We start from the raw sequence: 22,770 nt of genomic DNA, 5'->3' as shown, positions 1-22,770 counted from the left end.
GCCCCCAAACATATTACAACATGGATAACCTTGAATACTTTGTGCTAAGTAAAATAAGTCAGACATAAAAGAACAGATATTGTGTGATTCCACTTATATGATGTACCTAGAATAAGTAAATTCATAGAGACAGAAAGTAAGATAGAGGAAACTAGGGGCTGGGGAACAGGGAGAATGAAGAATTATCATTTAATGGATATAGAGTTTTTGTTTGGGATGATAAAAAGTTCCAGAAATGGATAGTGGCGATGGTTATACAACAATGTGAATGTACTTAATGACCTGAATTCACACCTAAAATGGTAATGATGGTAAGTTTTGAGTTATGTATATTTTACCACAATAAAAAAGGAAGGAAATCTCATTGGCCAAGTCTAAGACATTTTGAGAATCAAAATAAATAATGTAATAATAAATTTTTAACCACTAAGTAGAATAGGACTCCATCAGTTAATGCTGATGTGAAAATAAATAAATAAATAAATAAATAAATAAATAAATAAATAAGAAGGGAAAGTTCTAACACGTCATAGAATTTCAAATAATAAATACAAAAGGAATCATGGAATTGGGAAATTATTATAGTAATAATTAACTTAAGCAAGAATCATCAATGAATCCTAAAACTGGTGGGTGAAATTCTAATGAGAAACAGGATACTTAGATGTCTCAAAATATCTTTCTACGAAATACTTATTATTAATAAGTATAATACTTAACTTCACAGTGAAAAAACTTGGCAGACACCATCTTAACCAATTGGTAAAAGTTAACATCACTAGTTATGGGATAAATAGACATCACGTGCCTTCTGATATCCGTGGTATTCCTGCCCAAAATGCATAAATCATGAAGTAGTATCAGACAGACCCAAACTGAAGGACATTCTACAAAGTAATCTGTAAATTTCAAAAAAAAAAAAAAAATGTGAAGGTCAGAAGAAATAAGACTGAGGAACTGATTCCAATTGAAGGACATTAAAAAGACATGATAGTCACCATATGCAATGCTTGATCTTGGACTGGATTCTGGACTATAAACTACATTATTAGAACAATTAGAGAAATTTGAAGTTTGGGGATTAGACAGAGACATTGTATGTATACACATGTTAATTTACCAATTTTGATGGTTGTACTACAGTTATGAGGAGAATATGCCTTGGTTTTAGGAAATATATGCTTAAGTATTTTAAGAGTTATGGGGCATCATGTTTGCAACTTATTCATAAATGGTTTAGAAAAAAATTGTAAAAGTCTGGGATGTATGTATATACACACACACACACACACACACATACAGAGAGAGGAATACTGATAAAGCGACCAGTAAAAAGCTAGTGAGGCGTCTGCATAAGGAGTCTGGGTGAAGAGTATGCATCTTCTTGCATCTTTTCTGTAAGTATGAAATTATAACAAAATCAAAAGTTAAAAAAATTACCAAATCATTTTTAAGAAACTGTAATTTCTCTTTTTCTATTAAGCTATATTTTCATTCTACTTTCTCTACAGACTTCATCTCAATATAATATAGTTTTATACTTAAAAGTCTGTTATTAGTTATCTAATAGGCTACCCTGCAAAAAAAAAAGTATATACATTTAAGTATTTAAAACTTTCTTCTTACCGTAAAAATAATTCTTCATGGCCCTATAATTAAATTAAAATCAGTACACATTAAATATAATTATCAAAAACAACATATATTCCAAATTTTGATGAATAATTATTAAACAGAAAGTAAAATTATATTGGAAATGTATCTTTGGATTCATGTATTTATCGTACTTGTTGCTAGAATGAGACAGGATTTGGCATCAATTTTATTCTTTTTTTCTCATTAAAAAGCACATAAGTGTCCAAAACCATTGTTCATACAGCTAAGTGGATGAGGATGGAAGACATTTTATTTTAACAATGTCCTCCAATTGCTTGAATATCTTTTGCGTTAGAAGCCAAGTCACGTAGTGATCCATCATCAAAAATTATTGTATTAAACTCTCAGCTGACAACTCAGTTTTGCTTTCTATCAGTTTTACTGAAAACAAAAAACTAGAATTGATAGAGTAGGAAAGGGATTTGTTACTCAGTGATGAGGATCATTTCCTCAATACCATGACCAATAGCTAGACTGACCTATTTGTTTGGAGCCCCAAAGGTTTTTCTACCTCAGGGCAATGCACCTTGGGAAGATTAAGCAAGAGTAAAAAGGTCTTCCTTCTGCAGAGTACAAGAATGGTAACTGTGAAGAAGAGATGTAGGAAAAAGAATCTGCTTCAGAGGCATTGTTCTCAGGCGTATGGATCTTGGAAGAGATTTTATCCATGTACCCACATGTGGCTTGTAAAGTCTTTGTGTATCCTGAGGGGTACGTGCATCTTAATTCTAAAGTCACTATTAATACTCCTATTTATTCTAATAGTGTCTAGGATTAATCATTATGCATATCTTTTCCTGAACAAGGCAGGAATCTTAGCACAGTTTATTTCCCTTCTTTCTCTATCTTTACCTGTGCCATCTCCCACATCGAAACTATCTAGTCTACGGCCATGCCACCCTGAACACGCCTGATCTCGTCTGATCTTGGAAGCTAAGCAGGGTCAGGTCTGGTTGTACTTGGATGGGAAACCACCTAGGAATACAAGGTGCCGTAGGCTTTAAAAAAAAGAAAGAAAGAAAGAAATCATCTAGACCAGGACTATCCAATAGAAATATAATGCAAGCCACTTGTGCAATTTAAAATTTTCTGGTAGCTAATTTAAAAAAACAGGTAAAATTAATTTGAAAAAACAGCTTAACTCAAAATATCAAACCTATTATCATTTCAAATATAATCTGTATAAAAAATGATCAATAAGATACTTTATTTTTTTTTTCACACTAAGTCTTCAAATCCAGTGTGTATTTCATGCTTGCAGTACATTTTAATTCAGATGAGCCACATTTCAAGTGCTCAAAGCCTCACATGGTTAGTGGCTACCATATTAGACAGAGCAGTTCTTGAATTTTAGTTTCAGATTGTTACTTGGTTTTGTTTTATATTTTTACATTAACTTTTTTTAAACTTAGTGATCTACTTGTTTCTTATCACTTTCTTGCATTTCACAAAGACTAAGAACTTTGTGTTTTATATATTTTATAGCTCTTATCACAAGTGCCTAGTAAATGTTTTAAAATAGTAATAACATCTGATGCAAGAATTATCAGATTAATCTTACAGAGAGGATATGAAACTTCAAAAGTTTGGACCTGAGTGTTCGAGACTTCACGGATAGCAATCTGTAATAGGTCAAATTACTGTTTCAGCATGATTTTAAATTTATCAAAAAGGTAAAGGTCTTGAAAACAAAACTAGGAGAGTCTATTTCAACATTTCATTTCTACCCCATTAACCAAGACTAAAATGCAATTTACCCACTTTTTCTCTGTTTCAGCATCTTGTGCCTTTTTCACATGGTTATTCATTGACACCTTAATAGGGGCCTCATGTCTTTTGCGTGCCTAAATGATTTAAATTTCTATTAGTTTCACTAGGATTTTTTCACAGTGCCAGACATTTTCTTGGTGTTTACAAATGTTAACTTAATAAATAAAAGGTTGCATGAAAGTTACACAACTTTTCTCCGAACCTCTTACAACTTTCCAAGGTTCTTTAACATTAAGATGTGGTTCTTAACCAGAAGTTACTCCAAAAACTTCTCCCGAAAGGTCTCAGAGCCCGGGAATGAATCTCCCATTCCTAGAGGTACTATTGGACCCGGATAGCCAAAACTGATTGAGCTGAAAAGGAGGCAGGCTTCTTTGTCCTGCAGAGTCTCTGATCACCCACACTTCTTTTCCAATCCACAGAAGCAGCGTGTGCTCAGGGTGCCCTGAGTTAGGCCAGTTCACTTTAAATAAATTGTCACTGGTTTACTTAACTAATTTAGAGGAAGAAAATACACGTTAGGAGACTCATGCCATAGCCCTAGGGATAACAGAAGCCATGCCCCATTTAAAAGGCCTGTATATCGCCTTCCTTTTTCTGCCATCTTGGAGCCTGTGGAGGCTAGCGGAGAACAAGACTTCTAAAACAACAAATATGTCTGGAAGGCTATGGTCCAAGGCCATTTTTGCTGGCTATAAGCGGGGTCTCGGAAACCAGAGGGAACACACTGCTCTTCTTAAAATTGAAGGTGTTTATGTTTGAGATGAGACTGAGTTTTATCTAGGCAAGAGATGTGCTTATGTGCACAAGGCAAACAACAACACGGTGACTCATGGTGGCAAACTGAACAAAACCAGGGTAATCTGGGGAAAGGTAACTCACTCATGCTCATGGAAACAGTGGCATGGTTTGTGCCAAATTCTAAAGCAACCGTCCTGCTCAGGCCATTGGACACAGAATCCATGTAATGCTGTACCCCCTCACGGATTTAAAATTAGTAAATAAAGTGGATTTGTTCTCTTGAAAAATATAAATAAAAAATAAATAAAAATAAAAATAAAAGGCCTGTATATCCAGAGACTGAATTGCTTTAGTTTCTTCTTCCCATCCTGTTTCCTCCCCACCAAAATACAATTGAAGAGCTAATCTGACTTATTAACACAGAAGAATTAGCTAGAACCATTCTATCTTTTCACATTTTGTGTATCTTCCAAACACCAGCACTGAGTTTTACTAATCTTTGTAACCCTAGAACCTAAAAGAGTGCTGAGGACAGAGGAGGCAGTAACTACTTATTAAAGAAAAGTATTGCTTTGTGATTCTAGGGAACTTAACATTTTGTAATTTGCTTTAAAAAAGTGAATATACATGTGTGGGGTGTTTTCTCCGTTTCACTATTCGTATGTCTACATTGCTCCCTAGCTGCTGTCCAGGGAGTCAGTGGCCCTCTGTCAAAAGGAGCCCTCCAGTGGCTCCAACCGCAGGGCCTGGCTGTTTGAGCAGCCTTGAACCTCCCCTCGTTTTTACACGTGTAATATTTTTCTCTTCGTTAAAAATCATAATGTACGCTCAAAGTAAAAAACTTGGAAATGCAAAGAAAAATTAAATTACCATGTATTCCTACACCTATAGTTTTATTAAGCCCTCACCATAAGCTAAACCTAGTTTTAAAATGTGCGATCTCATTTTCTAAAGACTTATTCGCGGAATTTCTTTGCAGGATTTTTTTCTAACCCAAGGCCCGATTGGGCTCTCACGACTTTCGCTCCATTCAGGGCCCGAAGTGGCGCACGACATAAAATCTGTCGGGTAGAGGTAAAAATCTATTATTCTCGGTAAAAAACTACCAGTCTGGAAATTTTTCGGTTTGGAATTAAACGGTCATTCCGGGTGAAAATGCGTCAGCCTAGGGGAGAGAAATACGTTTGTTGAGGAAACTCCGCCTGGCTCTGGACCCTTCCACACGAGCCTCGGGCTCCCCCAGCCCTCCAGGAACGGGGGAACCGCTCAGGAACCAACACCTCGGGTCGCTCCCAGGAAATGCCCCAGCACACTCTACCGGGAACAGCGGCCGCCACGCCGGACGCCCTGGCCCCGCCCCCAGCAGGGCCCGTCTAACCAATGGGCGCCGAGATCGGCTGCGAGTCACGCGACACCGGCCAATCACGAGAGGCCACGACCGTAGAAAGGCTGGGCGCGGCGGGGCTAGGCCGCTCGGCGGCGGCGGTGCGCACTAGCGTAGAGACTCCGAAGCCATGGTGGTGGTGGCACCCGCGCAGAGCCCGGCCGCCGGGGCCCCCAAAGTACTGCTTCTGTCCGGCAAGCCTGCCGCCGCCGCCGCTGCCGTCGGAGCCCCGGCCGGCCGGGCTCTGCCACTCATGTTGCCGGGCCAGCAAGGGGCCAGCCCGGAGGCAGAGAGCGGGGAGCCACCCCAGGCGCGCAAGCGACAGCGCCTCACACACCTGAGCCCCGAGGAGAAGGCGCTGCGGAGGTGGGCGAGGGGCCGGGGTCTGGAACCGGATCTGAAATCCAGACCGGGTGCTGGGTCTGGATCGGGCAGCGCTCAGGCGTCCTTGGCCTGGAGGGTCCGGTGCCAGCGTGGCGCGGAGCGGGGCGGGGCAGGAAGTCTGTACTGACCAGATCCACCACGTTGGGTTGAGTCCAGCGCTTCTTGGGTGGTTTTTTCTTTCTCTTCTATCTCATTAGAGATGTCTAGAATTAGCTATGTGAGCACCTGGGTCCCATGCCCTTTTGCTGTGTGACCACAGATCGGTCGTTCAGCTTTTCTGAACTTGGAATCGATTAGCTGCTTCTTGGTTTAACTACTTTTTTGGAGGGGCAACTGAAATGACAGCTGTTGAAAGAACGGACTGTGAGCCTTGTAAAGCTCACTAGTCTAACTGCGTCTTTAAAATGGTATTTACTTCATACGGTAGTTGAAGAGATTGAGAAAGGCCTAGTACTTAGTCTTCTGTAATATTACTTCTTTTGTGATCAGTATGACTTTTGAACTCATTTAAGTGCCTTTTCTAACAGACATGGCTCTCGCCATCAGGGGACTGCCCAAGATCTCAGCACTAGGGCCGAAGGCATCAACCTCTCCCTTGTTTGAGTTCGGTTTGGAGAGGGAGGGTTTATGACAGCACGATTACAGCCTTCGCTAGATTTAATCAGACCAAGTTGGATTCTGTTTGAGGGAAATGGAGGCAGGAAGCAACGGGGGAGTAGAAAGGGGAGGAGGAAATTTCTTATGATGCAAGATGAATAATGTTTGTGTCCAGCCCTTGTGCCGTGGCTGGAATGAGATTGAGGTGGATGACGCAATTTCGGAGAGAATAAAACAACATGGGAGAGAATAAAACCGGGCTTCAAGCTAGATTGAAAGAAGGCTGTATTTTTTGTTTTGTTTTATTGAGGGGAAGAGCTTGAAGTGTATTTTACCATTACTCTACTTATATCGTAAATTTATATGACAGCACCAGCTGGCCAAGTTTCCAAATAAATATATAATTAATAAGGTTTGAGATGACTCTGTGGTATGTCCCTTCTGTTCTCAGGAAACTGAAAAACAGAGTAGCAGCTCAGACTGCCAGAGACCGAAAGAAAGCTCGAATGAGTGAGCTGGAACAACAAGTAGTAGATCTGGAAGAAGAGGTAAAATACTTAAGGCCAAACTCTTTTCTTTTATCCATTGTATATCCATCCTTCCTTGGTGAATGTTCCAGTATTTGCTGCTCATCCCACGTTGTTTCAGCCCCTTTAGAATGAAATTGAACGTGTAATTAAAAGGTTAAGTTAGGGTAGATAGGTAGTTGATTAAATGGTGAAGCTTGAAGGGAGAAGTGATTGACTCTCTGGCCTGTGGTGCTAGATCTGTTTCAGAGTAGGTAAATCACATTACAACAATGTTTATCAAGTTAGTACTAAGAAATTAGTAAGAGCAGATAGGAAATCATTGCTTAAACTTGAGCCCCTTCCTGGCTTGGCCAAAAGTCCATTAACTGTCCCTTTTCTCTTCCAGGGTCCACCTAATCTTAAATTTTTGCCAGTTATGCATTTTGAGTACATAAGGATTATTTATGTTGGGGTTTTTTTTTGTTTTTGTTTTTTTTTTACATATTTTGATTTTATGGTCCATTTTTATTACCTGCCAGTTCAAGATAGGATTTAACATCTTATCTAAATTAAAGCCTCAAGTCACCCTTTGCTGAGGTCTATATTAGTTGGAGGCATTGTGTTATTCGTGACTCCACGAAATGGCACTCCTTAAATAGCTTATTTTTAGTAATTATGACCTTGCCTTCTAATATTGCTGTGAACAACTGGATAACCATAGTTTTCTCAAAGATCAAGGAGCAGCAAAGGAAATCAATTGTAGTGACATTTCATCAGGTGTATTAAATGAAAGAATCAGATGTTTTACTAGCCTCTTATGAACTTTCTTCTAGAACCAAAAACTTTTGCTAGAAAATCAGCTTTTACGAGAGAAGACTCATGGCCTTGTAGTTGAGAACCAGGAATTAAGACAGCGCTTGGGGATGGATGCCCTGGTTACTGAAGAGGAGACAGAGACCAAGGTAAGTAGCCTTTATTTGGTGCCATATGTGAGAACTGGTTCTAAGTGACGTGACATGACCTCTTTAATGACACTTAATTCAAGTGTGTGGTGGATAGTACCAAATCCTATAATTAAAATGTTACATGACTCTCTAAGAGCAAGTACTAACAAATGCTGATATACCCAACAAGATGTGCCGTCATCAAGAAGAACAAGAATAAGAGAGCCAGTCAAATCTGACTTTAAATGCTACTGAAATTATAGTTCTTTGATTTATGGATTATAGCAAGTTCAGTGACAATGTTTAAGTGGTCCAAGATTGACACTGGGGCAGTTCTGCTCTGTGAAGGTAGTGTTTAGGACAGACTTTAATTATCCAAAAAGATTCTCGGCCTAAATTCACTATAGAGCTTTATTACTTAGAAACATTATTATGGAGAATATTGAGATATTATTTTAAGAATATCAGTCCTACTTGAATCTTTAGGGAATAAAAATATTTCATTGCATAGAAAATCAATGGAAATTTAGTCTTACCTCTCTTTTCTTCTTCTTGAGGGGGACTCAAAAAAATGTAAATAACAAAGGTAAGGGGAAAATTTCAGCTCTGAAGATTACTTTTCTAACTTTCTTGAAAGTTGAGAATCACAACTGCCTGGCGATCATTTCCTTGAGGATTCTCAGCTGTTTTAGCCCTTTATTCACTTTGGTCTTTCCTCTCAGGAGAATGGAGCGAGGCCGGTGGCCGGGTCTGCTGAGTCCGCAGCACTCAGACTACGTGCACCTCTGCAGCAGGTGCAGGCCCAGTTGTCACCCCTCCAGAACATCTCCCCATGGATTCTGACGGTGTTGACTCTTCAGACTCTGAGGTAGGGGTTATTTGAATTTACTGAAGAGCTGCATAACTAGTTAATTCCATATGTTTGATGCCCAGCATCCCTAACCAGACAGATGAGGGCAGAAGTTAGTTTGGGTTGGGTTAGAGGTGAACATTGACTACCTTCCTGTTTCCAGGTGATTTAGGAGATGGAATGAAGTGTAGATAAATAGGTCTGGTAGGGCCCAGAAGTTATCCTATAGCATAATGATTAATTTACATTAGGGAACCTAGTACTAGATGTTCTAGGTAGATTCTCAGATGCATGCTAATAGTTGGACTCCATTTTTTTTGTCTCTTACAGTCTGATATCCTGTTGGGCATTCTGTTCAACTTGGATCCAGTCATGTTCCTCAAATGTCCTTCCCCAGAGTCTACCAGTCTGGAGCAGCTGCCGGAGGTCTACCCAGAAGGACCCAGTTCCTTACCAGCCTCCCCTTCTCCATCATTGGGGACGTCATCAGCCAAGCTGGAAGCCATTAATGAACTGATTCGTTTTGACCATGTATATACCAAACCTCTAGTCTTAGAGATACCCTCTGAGACAGAGAGCCAAGCTAATGTGGTAGTGAAAATTGAGGAAGCACCTTTCAGCCCCTCAGAGAAAGATCACCCTGAATTCACTGTCTCAGTGAAGGAAGAACTTGTGGAAGATGACTTCATTCCAGAGCTGGGTATCCCAGATCTACTTTCATCCAGCCACTGCCTGAAGCCATCTTCTTGCCTACTGGATGCTTATAGTGACTGTAGATATGAGGGATCCCCTTCCCCTTTCAGCGACATGTCCTCTTTGCTTGGTGTAGACCATTCTTGGGAGGACACTTTTGCCAATGAATCTGATTAGTGTTTAAGGAATGATCCAATACTGTCCTTCTCCTTGACTTTTACACTGCCTGGAAGATAGCAAAGAAGCCTGTCTGTGCTTCATTCAAAAAGCCAAAGTGGAGGGTGTATAGTCCTAGAGGATTCCTCTAAAGTATTTGTTCAAACCTCACAGGTCACCTCAAGTATTGTCTTTTGACATTCAGCAGTCCAAGGTACTCATATATTACTATAATCCAGAATTCCAGCTTTTGAGGTACCTTTATCTTAAGGGCAGTAATTTGCCCTAATACTTATATAAGGGACATTGGACAAGGGTCTTAGATGTGGAATTTATGAATGGCCCTTTATCATTTCTCTTCCTCAGCATCCCAGGCTTGCCTCCAATTTTAGGTCTTTAGGTCCTTTAGTTTATTTCTGCAAGCAGAGAGAATACCTACCTGAGGGGGTCTTTTTCCCTCATGTACAGTCAATTAAAGATCACGAATCTTTTGTATAATTATAGAAATTTACTATGTAAATGCTTGATGGAATCTTTCCTTGCTAGTCAAACTCTTGGAAGGTGCTTTCTCCATTTATTTAAAACTACCGTGCAATTAAAAAGTGCAATGCAATTTCTTTGTTGATTCCTTGTTGGGCCTTGTCTTACTGTGTTCTCTGTGCCATAATAGTGATGTATCCAACTTAAATAATGCATGCCATTTTTTAAAATGCCTGAAGGTCTTTTTCCTTTTAATTACTGCTTCAATTCCTGGCTGCCGTGACATAATCTGAGCAGTTAACTATATTCCTGAGTTTCTTCAGCCTAACTGACCAATATCATAGCTAGTAAGTAGCAGAGCTAGAACCCTTAACTACTGTTTTGCTATACCATCTCATGTGAGAGGACATGCCATTAAATATCAAGATTTTCTTGCCATTATTAAAAGGATTAAGAGCATTTTCTAGAATCAAACTCCCAGGGTCCGACTCTGCCACTGGTTTAGCTGTGTAGCCCTAGATATACAATATCATTTGTTTCTTCATCTGTAAATGGGCATAATAGTTAATATCTCAAATGGTTAGAGGACTCAAAAGAGATGGTACAGTGCATTATAAGTACTTAGTGTATGCCAGGCACCATCCCAAGCACTCAAAAGTTACTTATCTTAGTCCACTTTGGAATGATTTTAATTTCTTACAGAATTACATATACTCTAGAACTTGTTTCACAAAAGAATGAACCTGTTAAAGAAAAACCCTAGAGCCACTAATACAACCCCAAACTGGACTTGATAACCTTAACATCCTTCATGGTGCATCTCTTGGGAATTCTCTCTGAAGATATTAAAGGGCTTCCCTTACAGACATTATTTCACCTATGCCAGCATTCAGTAAGACTACCTCTGGAGAAGCTGAAGTGACAAAGTAGACAAAAAGTGGGTGGGATTCAGAGTCCCAAGCAGCAAAGCAAAGCAGGATATAATTTCAACCAAGTACAAGGGAATACCTCTGGGGTAACTAGAGGCATGCCACAAACATACTTGAAGGCAAGACAGCTTTAAGATCCCTGGTCACTGAAGCCAAAGCCCAATCTTAGTGCTTGGCATGCAAGCTTGCTTAGGCTGAGTTTCTGTTATTATACATATAAGGACAGTCTCTAACTGTTCCCATGATTAAAAACATGATCACCTGATTTTCTATAACTGAAAACTTAAGTGCTGACAATCTATTTAGGGATTGTGTAGGCAGATGTAATTACAGATGCATTTTAAGCCTCCATCATAATAGTATAAGCATCTGGCGAATGAAGCTCAAGTAATTTACATTCAATGACATCACATGAAAGAGGCAGCTGTACAAACAGGAATAACACACAGGACATACATAAACTGTAGATTATCAGGGTTTTCATTTCCTGCACAGATGGATGAAAATTACTAAACACTATCCTCAGCCTTGAGAAAACACCTGGTATTCAAGGACATCTTCATACTGAAACACTAAATTGAATGGTTAGAAATAAAAATCAAGACACTTTCCTGCAAAACCGAAACAAGATTTCTATTAAATGCAAAAGGTTGTTCTTAATCGAGATTAAAACAATCAGGTGAAAGATGCGTGCACACTATTTCCCTTGGCTTTGTGATGCCAATCTATGTGTGCTTTTCTAGGTATACTACTAAAGTAGACACAAAGAAGGCACAGAACTGTAGGCAGAAGGTAATACTGCCCACTCCAGGAACATTTTATGGCAGTTAAATTCTAATCTAAGAATTAAATCTTGACCCTGTGAATTCTAATGTTCATTAAGGGTCAGGAAGACTGGCTTGTTTATCCACTAATCAGTTGCTAAAAGACAGTATCTTTATCTTGCTGGGGCTGCAGTCTAACACTGTATTCTAACTACATACATGCAGCTCATCTCTAAAATGCCATTGGCAGAATATTTGAACCAAATTTACATACACAAAACTACATGCCCCCTCAAGGAATTTATTGTTACACTCCCCGAATCACATTTTATTGTATGTAGATTTCAATAAAATCTAAATGGCATTTTAGGTGTTGCTGCAAAAAGACTGTAAAACCACTTGTCAAGTAGGAACACTGGACCTGGTGAGATGGATTATATTAATTTGTCACTACTAAAGTTTTAGTTTCCAAACCTGTAAAACAAATTAGATAACTTTGAGCTGTGATTTCCGAATTTTGGTGAAAAACAGAATATCCTGAGTTTTCTGTAATTGCAACCCAAACTTAACTCCACCTGCCCACAAATCAAGAATACACATTCATCAAACAATGGGTGCTTAAATATGTAGGCAATACTGCCACCCAGTGACCTGTAAACTCTGAAGGAATGACCATGTAACTGCACATCACGCAATTTTATTCCTTAATTTTTAAGGTCCTAAACCTATAAAAACAACAAAACTGTGAACTCTATATACCATTCGTTTCCTACTCCATATTTGAACATTATTTTTGACGACTCAGTCACCACTGCCATTTGAGTACTGGCAATCAATCACCATTGCCAATCAATGCTGTTGACTGACAACAGTAGTGAATTGCTAAGTGGAGTGGAATGCATTCTATGAGTTTTAGAATGGAAAAATACAGTCTGCCTGTTTTGGAAATAGCTAAGTCATTTAAAAAATTTACCTTTAACCTAACATAATCATCTTTGCAGAATAAATTTAAGCCTTTCACTGATATGAATGCTGATTCAAATACAATTTAAAGGAAAGCAAAGTAGCTATTTCATTTACTTAAGTATAGGAATACAAATATCTCAAAAAGTCCAAAACACGAAGTTTTATTGAAAACAATACATAAACACCAGATTCTCATTTTAAAGTAAAATTGACAGCATTTTCCAGAACTTTCTTAGCACTGCACCATTCTTATCACTATTAAAAACAAAACCAAGTTCCAGATCCAAAACAATTAATGAACTTGCTGGTAAACATTCTCATCGTTCTAGTTATTTTTCTAAATTTTATATTTGCACCTTTTCAAAAATGAGATTTTAAAAAATTGACTTTTATGAAAACTGGACTTTCATTTTAATTAAAAAAAAAAAATACACACACCCTACTTAAACTCAGAGAAAATATACATTTGTTCATTAAAGCTCACCTGCTTTAGATACTTTTTTTCTCTTCACACATTAGCATAGAAAGCCAATGTTTGATCCATGCTGAAAAAGCTGTACAAAATGAAAAGACCTCTTATTCCCCTAGGGAAACCTTAAGGCAAAAGCAAAAGCTTTATATTACAAAACAAAGCAGAGGCAAGGGAACTGTGGAGTCGGCTCAGATGAATAAGCACCACAAAGATGAAGACAATTTTTGTACAAACATATGTAAGAAGTTTAAAAAGGAGCATTAAACATCCATTTTCCTGCAGAAATAATTGTTATGCCAGATAGCTTGACTCCTGAAACAAGTTCTATTTGGATTTTAATGAACAGAATCTTAATTCTCTCCTATATTTACCAATGGTATCAATCTTGTTTGGGGGCTCTTCTTTCCTCCTTTTCATCATACAGAGCTTCAATCAGAGGCCTGACCAACAATTCCTATAGAAGACAATCAGTGTGTTTGGGTCCTTTTTGAGAAAGCTGTCACCTCCCCTTCCACCATAACATTGAAACTAACTCCAAATTCTGAGCAGTCACTTCATGTTTTTGAGTTGTACTGGAACAAATTTTTTAGCATGGAGATTTTAGGCTACAAACTTTGCAAGTTGGTCCCATTAAAAACTATCTAAAAGCAGGAGTTTTTCGAACGGCATGAATCAAACACTTACAGATTTCAACAGAATACAGTTTACATTCATCTCTAAATCTGAGATTAAGAAACTATTAGCTGGTTTCCAACTGGTTTCAATACTGGTTTGAAGTTCGATTAATTTTACTGTGTAGACATTAAATATTTTGTTTAAATATTAAACATTACATCTTTTCCTGACTATCCAGACAGAAATAGAGAAAGCAGGAACAAAAGGCAAGAAAACAAACAGTCCAATTAACAGACCTGTGACTTCTACGTCACCTGCTAACAGGGAGGGATTTCAGCATGAGTTTCAAAAATGCCTGGGAGCTGGTTTCTAAAAAGTTACCTCTACTTGGCATAAACCATTTTTTTCCCCTACACAAGGTATCTACTTCTCCTACAAAGGGGGAAGAAACCCAGAAAAAACAAAAAGAACTGAGGTGGTCTCCTGTTGCGTGATGAAAGGGCCAGTATTACACTATTACACCCATTTAATAAGTTATAGTGAATATTCTGTAGCCCTAAAGGAATTGTCATTTTACTTTGCACTACTGAGTCCTTGCCACATAGAAGAGTTCTTCCTGAGAAATAAAAAACTTCAATCCTGGTTATTCCCAAAGGATACCTTGAGGCAGTTTAGGTCCTCAAGATGAAGATCTCCTGCTAGCAGGAAGCTATTCTCTACTAATTTTTAGGCTACTGCACAATAGTTGAAGCACCAGGCAAACTGGCTATTTCAGTAAATTTCAGTGTCGTCTGCCCATATATTCTCAGTTAATTCCTCACTGTTTTCTAAATTAACATTAAAAATTCAATTTGCTAATACAGGTACAATCATTTTTTAACTACAAGTATCAATGCTGGGCTTAGCTGACACAGCACTTCCTCGAGATTACCTAAGGGATGCTTCTCCCACAGACAATTTGCACATAGGTTACCTCAAAATCTTTAAAACTTAACAAAGTTAAGTTGTAAACATTACTGAATAGCTGGGCTTATTAATTATGCAAGGGAAACCAAGGAGCAATAGTAGCACAAGGCAAAAAAGCCTCAAAGGAAAAAGCTTTTCTTTGTATTTTCACTACATTTTCAGAGGCAAGGAGGTGGGCCACAATGCTACTGGCTATTTAATCAATATAGCTACATTGAATTGACAACTAATATACAAGTTTCAGAGTCTCTAGTAAATTTCTTAGCAATAGGCTTTAGCTACTGCTTTTTCCCCACCTTCTCCCCAATTATAAAGTCACTACTGTAAACAGAGCTCATTATCTACAAAGTTGTGACTCAACTGTCTGGGTACAGTTGTACTAGGAGTATCCTTCTTTCTTAATGCATCTTTTTCAAGTGTCTGAGTATGCTCCAAGTATATAAATGGTTTAGACAATGTGACAGATGACCTAAGTCACCCTTACACATAAAGCTTCTATACTTGCCTTTGCAGACTGTAATCTCACATTAATCCCTCTAAAAAAAACAAACAGATTTTCCCTTGAGACAAGCTTCCTTGGCAAAAAGTTGAATTCAAGAAATGGCTACCCAAAATGAGAATCCCACCCCAAATCACAGGCAGAGATATTACACCCATTTCATAAAACTTTCAAGTCCCTATACTATATATGTAGGCTCATGACTGAACACATGAGCCTTCTAAAACTTGACAACTTTAGTATAGAAACATGTTTCTAGAGTTCCATCTCTTCTTCTGTACAAGCAGCTATCTCCAAACTATTGTAAATAGGCATCCCTGTTTGTCGAGGTTCCAAGAACAGTTCAGTTCTCCTAGGGAAGGTAGTGCCAGCAGCGGCATGCTTAGTTTGGCTCTCTCCTGGGTAGTTCTTAGCATTAGATGATGGCTTTGGCTTATCAGAAAGGAGTTCAGGAAGAGGTTTCCAGAGCACAAGCTCCATGGAAGGACGGCTCCTAAGACATAATAAAACAGATTTTTATCAAAAGTTTTAGAAAGTGAAAATAAAAGATATGTGTTGAAAAGCTAATGTCTGCTACCTGATATGCAGAATTATGAATTGATGGCATCAAAACAGATTTATCATAATCTCAATTAATCTTTAGAAAGGCCACTCAAATATATAAAATTTTACAATTCTACATGCACTTTCAACCAAACTAACTGGTTGTACTGATGTTGCAGTAAGAATATAAACGTCCAATGTGAAAAATAGAGGTCCTTGATTTAACATTATCACTTTTAAAATTGTGGTTAATATTAGCAGATGTGGGCTACTATCTTGTACTAAATCATTATAAATGAAAAGGAAACACTGGACAAACACGTTAAAAGTATCTCCGTATGCCCTTTGCTTAGTATAGCTATAAGTATAATGCTTTATGTAGTAAGCCAAAATGATTATGTCCCCAATGCCTGTATCTGCTCCCCCCCACCCAGCCTTCCTCCAGTCACTAATGGTTTGATGGTTTTTGAGACACAAAGGCAAGTAAGGCAAAATAAAACACAAACAACGAAGAATACCTCGAAGTCTGGCTTCTGGAAAATTATCAAGAGTAAGCAGAAAGTGCTATTTTTTAGGCTGGAGAGCACTGTGACCCGCTTACTCTTGACTAAACTATTTATACCCCCTCAAGGCTGGGTAGTTAATTATACGCTCAAGCTAGGGGGCTAAGCAAAATCTCTGCGATCTAACATTAAGCAGCAGCTGAACCGATTTTGGCCAAAGGCGATAATGTCTCATCTACCTAGCATCACTGGGACTGGTGTCCCAAGAGAATTTTTCAGTGATCTGTATCCTCACTATCAAGTCTATTTGAAGTCTTTTCTAGGCAACACCTAAATGGTACTTTATAACTTGCCTACAGCAGATAATGATGACCTGAGATCACACAGGCTCAAGAACTATAAGAATTACAAGGTTATCGTTAGTTCTTAAGTTAATGAGCCCTACACTGCTTTGCTTTTTAGGTTCTTAGGTTTCCTTTCCAGTTTCCTCTCTTGTCCTCACACTATACTTTCACTACTCTCTACTATGAGTTAGTTTGTTATGTTCTCACTAGTTGTTTGTGTTTCTCCTCTGATGATCTAGGAAACCAGAGAACTGAGCTCCTTGAACAGTCTAAATTAGGGGCAAAACAGTCCTTAATGCTAATGGCCTGAGGGGCTATGCCCTGTGAGACAAGTATATGAGCTCTGATTTATAGCCTTTGTGATTACTATTTTGACTGCTGGGAGGCATTTTTTGTTTGTTTCCTGGGTCTCAATGGTGTTCCTGATTAACTGAGAAAGCCAGGTAAACAAGAGGTTTTGAAATGTGGTTCCTACATCTGTTATCTCAAGAATTTAAGAGAATGGGCTCTTTCTTGCCAATCCTCCCATTCCCAAACAGACTATGGAGCATTTCAGGACTTCAAAAGAATCCAGGGATAACTAGGCAAGGCAACCACTCCTGCATACTTCAAACTCATGCTTGCTTATAGGATTTTGCTCATATAAAACCTACTGTGCTTTCTTCACTTGGCTGGTGATCAGGAGATGAAGAGATGGCTAGGATAGGACAGGCAGTGTCTAGAGACACTGAGTTTTCCAAGATCATAATTAAATGGAAACCAAGAATCTAAACTTACATGGACTCAATCATTTTCTTTGTAAAGACTTCATCAAATTCCCTCTTCAAACCTGTTTTCATGGTATCAGAAAGGACAAGACTGGGGAGATGGTTAATATTTCTGTCAGCTTCAACTTCTTCATCTTCGTCAATTATCCTAAATAAAGGCAGCAGAAGCAGAGAAAGAAGAATTTAGTTAAGCTATTCTATATTCTAGTAATTGGACAAAACTTAAAAAATATAAAGGATAAAAGCGATGGGTGCTACATACAACAAAAGGTCAAGTAAAATATGAGGCTATATATGGGTGAAAAAATTACATATAGAAGTTAATATTTCATTTAACAAAGTTTTACATTAAATGCAATCAAATTTGAAGAATCTGTCACTCAAAACTCCCATAAACCAAAAATTAATATTCAGAGATAGTTACTATCAAGTGAAAATGCTCTGTACAGTTCTGTGAGAACTTACTTTAATGTGTATGTTTTGAGTTCCCTGATTTTTATAGTTTCACTGAGAGGCTGAGGATCAAGATATCTAGTGATGAATTAGACTAGCTTAAGAGTAGAGATGTTTCATAGGAAGAGCAACGAGCCAGCTACATACGGTGTCCATTTACCTGTCCTCAATTTCCTGAAGCCTCCTTCTGGCAACTTCACACTGCAGTTCTCCAGTTGTCTGATCCATTTCTTCACAAATAACATCTAACATGGCAGGTGCAGAAAGGCCACTAGTGCATGGATTTACTCCATGACCCTCTATATCCTGATGTGCACAAAGAATCCAGTCATTAGGACCAGCACAGAGCCCTGCTTCAGTTAGCCTTTTCTTTCTTACTGGACAACTGGAAAAAAAAAATTTTAATGAAAATCCTAATATAAATATCATCCCTATCTGTAATCACATTCTTTTAAAAAAAAAAAAAAATTTGGATGGTGTGTGATTACAAGATGAAAAATCATGCATTTTCTTTTCTATCATTTTCACAGCCTCCTTGAGATGTTTTCTACTGTTCTCTGCCAAACTAGGACTTTTCAGATTAGAAGGTTCAGTGTCAGAACTTAAAGTCATTCCTATTTTTTGGCTCTAGATAGTTCAAGTGGGAATAAGGAAACCAGAAATTACAAAGCAGGAACTAAGCACTAGCCATATGGTGTCATACTGCTGCTGTTCCAGCAAACTGGTCATATGGTAAGGTGTTATGCAGGCATCCTCTATTCCCTTACGGCAAAAATATATGCCTTATAAGGTCTGTTCCAAGCACTACAGGTGCTGATGATGTTGCTGATTTCTTGGTCCTCTGCAAAATGTCACACTGTTATCTGGCTATATGAGTTCCTGAAAAATGGGTTGCACTATTCTCTCACTCTGCAACGTAAATGATGCTCACTTTCTAGAAAAACGTATTTCATAGAGACCTTCGAATTCATTAAATCCAATTTCTTTTACAAATTTGGAACCTAAAATAGCAAAAGCATCCCCTCCAAAGTGTCATGTAACAGAGAGATACAAGTTGGGCACCAGACCCCAGAGCTCCTGAATCCTACTTCTGTGCCACTATCATTAAAAACTCCAATCTCTTTAGAAAAGTCCAACTGTTCAAACTCTTACCATGAACAAGTATTTGCTAACACTATGATATACCCAGTTTAGTTGAAAGCTGTTTGAAGCAAGTTAAACAGACAACTGGCCCTGTTCTATTTAAGTATTTAGACCAAAAGTGCTTTATTGACTTGGCATCAGTAAGTGTAATCTCAAGACCAGAATGTAGCTCTGCAAAAAAGACAAAAACAAAAACAAAACTCATAAATGGCTACCACAGCTTCTCATTCTCTAAACTGAAGGTCAAAGGAAGAGGCACAGATTTTACAAGAAGTTTCCATTCCGTGTTAAGACTACAAAAATGAACATTAAAGTCTTTGGTGATATGAAACCTTAAAAGCAATAATGCTCTCCTGAACCTAGATTTTTGATTGAAATCAACAATTAAATGTATTTAGTTATAATTAGTTTTAATTCATAAGAAAGTATAAAGAATGTCTAGCTATATTGGAAATATTTATGTAGTATTTGGATAGTTTTAACATATGTTTTAAAAGAAAAAATTCAGCAAAGAAAAAACTAGCTAAGAAAAGCAGAATAAACATAGAGAAAATAGGTAATTTCCTAGCACATCTAACAATTCAACTATTAAATGCAACTGAGTGTGAATTGGGTCCTGATCTCTGACCACCAGAAGGATTTGTACTAAATTATTTCATGATTGTAGGTCTATTTTGCAAATAAATAGAGATCAATGGTGATTAAGTCCCAAAGAAAATGTGATAGAAAAGACTTCACAGTACTGATAACAGCTACAGAAGTGGAAGCTGGGCATTAGATATGCAAATATCAAGTCCCTCAAATTCTCAGGACCTCAATCTCTTCATATGTAAATTAAATGTGGTTAACTTTTTAAGTCAATAGGTTTTACACTTCAAACTTTTTATTTTCAACACTGGAACCCTTTATTCAATAATCTCAAAAACTTTTTTCTTATAGGGACTCCCCGCCCCCAAAAGATAAAAGCAAAGAGGTTCCTGTGTACCCATAGCAATCCCAAGGCAATAAAGAACACAAATGTCTGGACCAGTAGTTTTTAAACTAAGGCAAATTTCAAATCTACTGTCTTATTAGTTTATGTATCAACAAGGTTAGAAAATCCAAAGTTTCTGCTGACTAAGTAAATAAATCATAAAGTCAAAAGACAAACGACAAATTTGGGGAAAGCATTTACAACACACTTAATAAACTGCTGATTTAACAAAGATTTCTTACAGATAAACAAGAAAAAGACCAGTAAGTCAATAAAAAATTTGCATAAATATCAACAATTCACACAAAATTAAACACACATGGCTTAAATGAAAAGATGTTCACTAAAAATTTACAAAATACAAACTAAATATTAGATACAAACTATAAGCATAAAGTATATCTAGCTATATTATCAAATTTTTTAACTGTAAAATCCTATGCTCATAAAAATACATATAATTTAATGAATAACTGCAAAACAAACACTCATGAAAAATAACCTTCAAGATAAGCTGCTACCATCCCAAAATGGTATTCTAGTCCCTCTTCCCTACAGGTAAACTCTTTTATGGTAATTACTTCCTTTGTAAAAAGAATGTTTATCACATATAGATATGCACTCCTGAACAATGTTTAGTTTTGCCTGGTTTTGAACCTTATATTTAGAGAATTATACTGTATACATTTTACTGTTGAGGGTCATTTGAATTGTTTCCAGTTTTGAGCTATTATGAGCCAGGATGCTATGAACTTCGTATCTCCCGATGTGCTCACGTACATACTCATGAGGGAAACTGGTGGAGGTTGCATGTGCCTTCAATTCATTAGATAATGCCAAACTGTTTCCCAAAGTGCTTGTACCAATTTACATTCTCATCCATAGTGTTTGAGAGTTCCTGATGCTCCATGATCGCTCCAATCAATATCTGGTAGTAGAGGAGTATTTCACTGTGGCTTCAATGTCCACTTCCCTAAAGACTGATGAGGTGAGACATTTTCATTTGGTTGGTCAACTGCACATCCTCTTTAGGGACTTTTTTCACTCATTTTTTTCACAGACTGTCTATGAGATATATATATGTGTATATATATATATATATTTTAACCTATAAGTTAAGTCAAGAAATTTGAAAATACAGTTCTGGTGAGAGGATGGACAAATAGGCATTCCCACTGTTAAAAGTATAAACTGGCAACAACTCTTGTTCAAAATTTAAAATGCATACATTTTAAAACCCAGCAATTCTCCATCTAGAAATCCATTCACCTACCTGCAAATACATAAAAGAACTTAAAAACAATGGTCATGGTAGATTCGTTAGTAATAGTAAAAGACCAGAAATAGCTTAGAAATCCATCAACAGAATGGTTAATTATCTACACCTAGCCTTACAAGAGAATTCGGTTCAACTGTTGAAAAATTACATAGAACTCTATGTGACTATATGCAAGAAGCTACAGGAAAGTAAAATGAAAAGATCAATGTGTTGCAGTGTGAACAGTATCTTCTTACAAATGTAAAAAGCCAGAGGTATATACAATTATAAGATTGCAAGTTTTTAAATTATCTTCCACAGGAGAAACAGGTAACAGGAGTTGCCTCTGGGGAGAATTACGAACATGACGTTGAAGACTCAATATATATCCTTTACACATTTGGTATTCTTTTACTTTGTTCATGTAATAATGTTCACATGGCCCAAAATGCAAACTTTAAATCGGTTGTAGGGTAAAAAGTTTCCAAACTCTGACCTGCCAGCCACCTACTTATTTTCTTTAAAAGGCAACCCATGTTACCAGTTTCTTGTGCCTTTCAGACACTTAGTGTCTCATCTTTTCGCTTAAGTAAGTAGCTGAGGACATAAATTAGGTTAAATTAAGAGACCATAACGTGAAAAAATGGCACCTGAAACTTACTCTTCATCCTCCTGCTCTAGCTTGTGTTTCTTTTTACAGGGAACTGAAACACTGTTGAAACAAATAAAAGTAATCGGTCAATTGAGAAATTTATTGAGCTTGTGCTTTCAGCCTCCATTCTCTTGCTCCAATAAGCTTTCCCGCCCCGCACGAAGCCAGTAGTCCCCGTCATTGCCGAGTGGAATGTATATACAGATCACAGTCAATAAGGAAAATGTTGGGTGGTCATGACCTATCTAAAGATTGAAATCTAAACTTCTCATTCTGTCAGGGTATGGGAGATAAATTTGGGGAGACCCACGTAGGGAAAACGTATTTGGGGTAGGCACTGTGCTAAGAACTTATTTCCAAGATCGCTAGGAGGACCCATTTCTGTCCCACTTTGCATATGATGAGGCTGAGTGTCCGACAAGCACTGAAAACTTGTTCCCATCAGCGGCGGCGCGGTGCCTGGTAGGGGAGCGAGGTGTGTACGCGCCAGGGAGACATCCAGGCTCCACTCGGCCCTGGTTCCAATCCTGGCCCGACCTGGAAGAGCTGGAAAAAGTCTCCTCACTTCCTGAAGGCGCAGGCGGTCCGAGGTCCTAACGGGACTCCCGGGCTGTGCGACCTCCGGCGACTCACTATTAAGGTCTCTGGGGATCAGTTTCCTCATCTGTAAACTAGGGCTGAGAAGCTTCCCCGCGGAGGGTCGCGAGGAGGGAGCCCCCGCCCTGCCCGCACCGCCCGCCTGCCCCGCGCCCGCTGGGC

At 38.1% G+C, this 22,770-nt stretch overlaps 2 protein-coding genes and 2 pseudogenes across 2 annotated transcripts; 3 read left to right on the top strand and 1 right to left on the bottom strand.

Moving 5' to 3' along the window:
- Positions 1-2,538: 2,538 nt before the first annotated feature.
- LOC112481056 lies at positions 2,539-2,656 on the top strand (annotated as a pseudogene).
- A 1,084-nt stretch (positions 2,657-3,740) lies between these two features.
- On the top strand, positions 3,741-5,455 carry LOC112480314 (annotated as a pseudogene).
- A 183-nt stretch (positions 5,456-5,638) lies between these two features.
- XBP1 (X-box binding protein 1) lies at positions 5,639-10,301 on the top strand. Its single transcript, XM_006904874.3, is given in 6 exon segments — positions 5,639-5,917; positions 6,984-7,080; positions 7,875-8,003; positions 8,708-8,767; positions 8,770-8,853; positions 9,166-10,301. Coding segments are annotated over 6 exon segments (1,146 nt in total). The 5' UTR covers positions 5,639-5,681; the 3' UTR covers positions 9,706-10,301.
- A 2,657-nt stretch (positions 10,302-12,958) lies between these two features.
- On the bottom strand, positions 12,959-22,646 carry CCDC117 (coiled-coil domain containing 117). Its single transcript, XM_025047399.1, has 4 exons — positions 22,021-22,646; positions 18,146-18,370; positions 17,543-17,680; positions 12,959-15,868 (listed from the first exon to the last, which is right to left on the bottom strand). The coding sequence occupies exons 2-4, from the start codon at positions 18,235-18,237 to the stop codon at positions 15,631-15,633; spliced, it is 468 nt and encodes a 155-aa protein (XP_024903167.1). The 5' UTR covers positions 18,238-18,370; positions 22,021-22,646; the 3' UTR covers positions 12,959-15,630.
- Between the last annotated feature and the right edge of the window lie 124 nt (positions 22,647-22,770).

The sequence above is a fragment of the Pteropus alecto genome, unplaced genomic scaffold (genome assembly GCF_000325575.1).
Source record: "Pteropus alecto unplaced genomic scaffold, ASM32557v1 scaffold190, whole genome shotgun sequence".
NCBI lineage: Eukaryota > Metazoa > Chordata > Mammalia > Chiroptera > Pteropodidae > Pteropus > Pteropus alecto.
The sequence above is the reverse complement of the archived record's forward strand: the minus strand, read 5'-3'. Positions and strand labels throughout refer to the sequence as shown.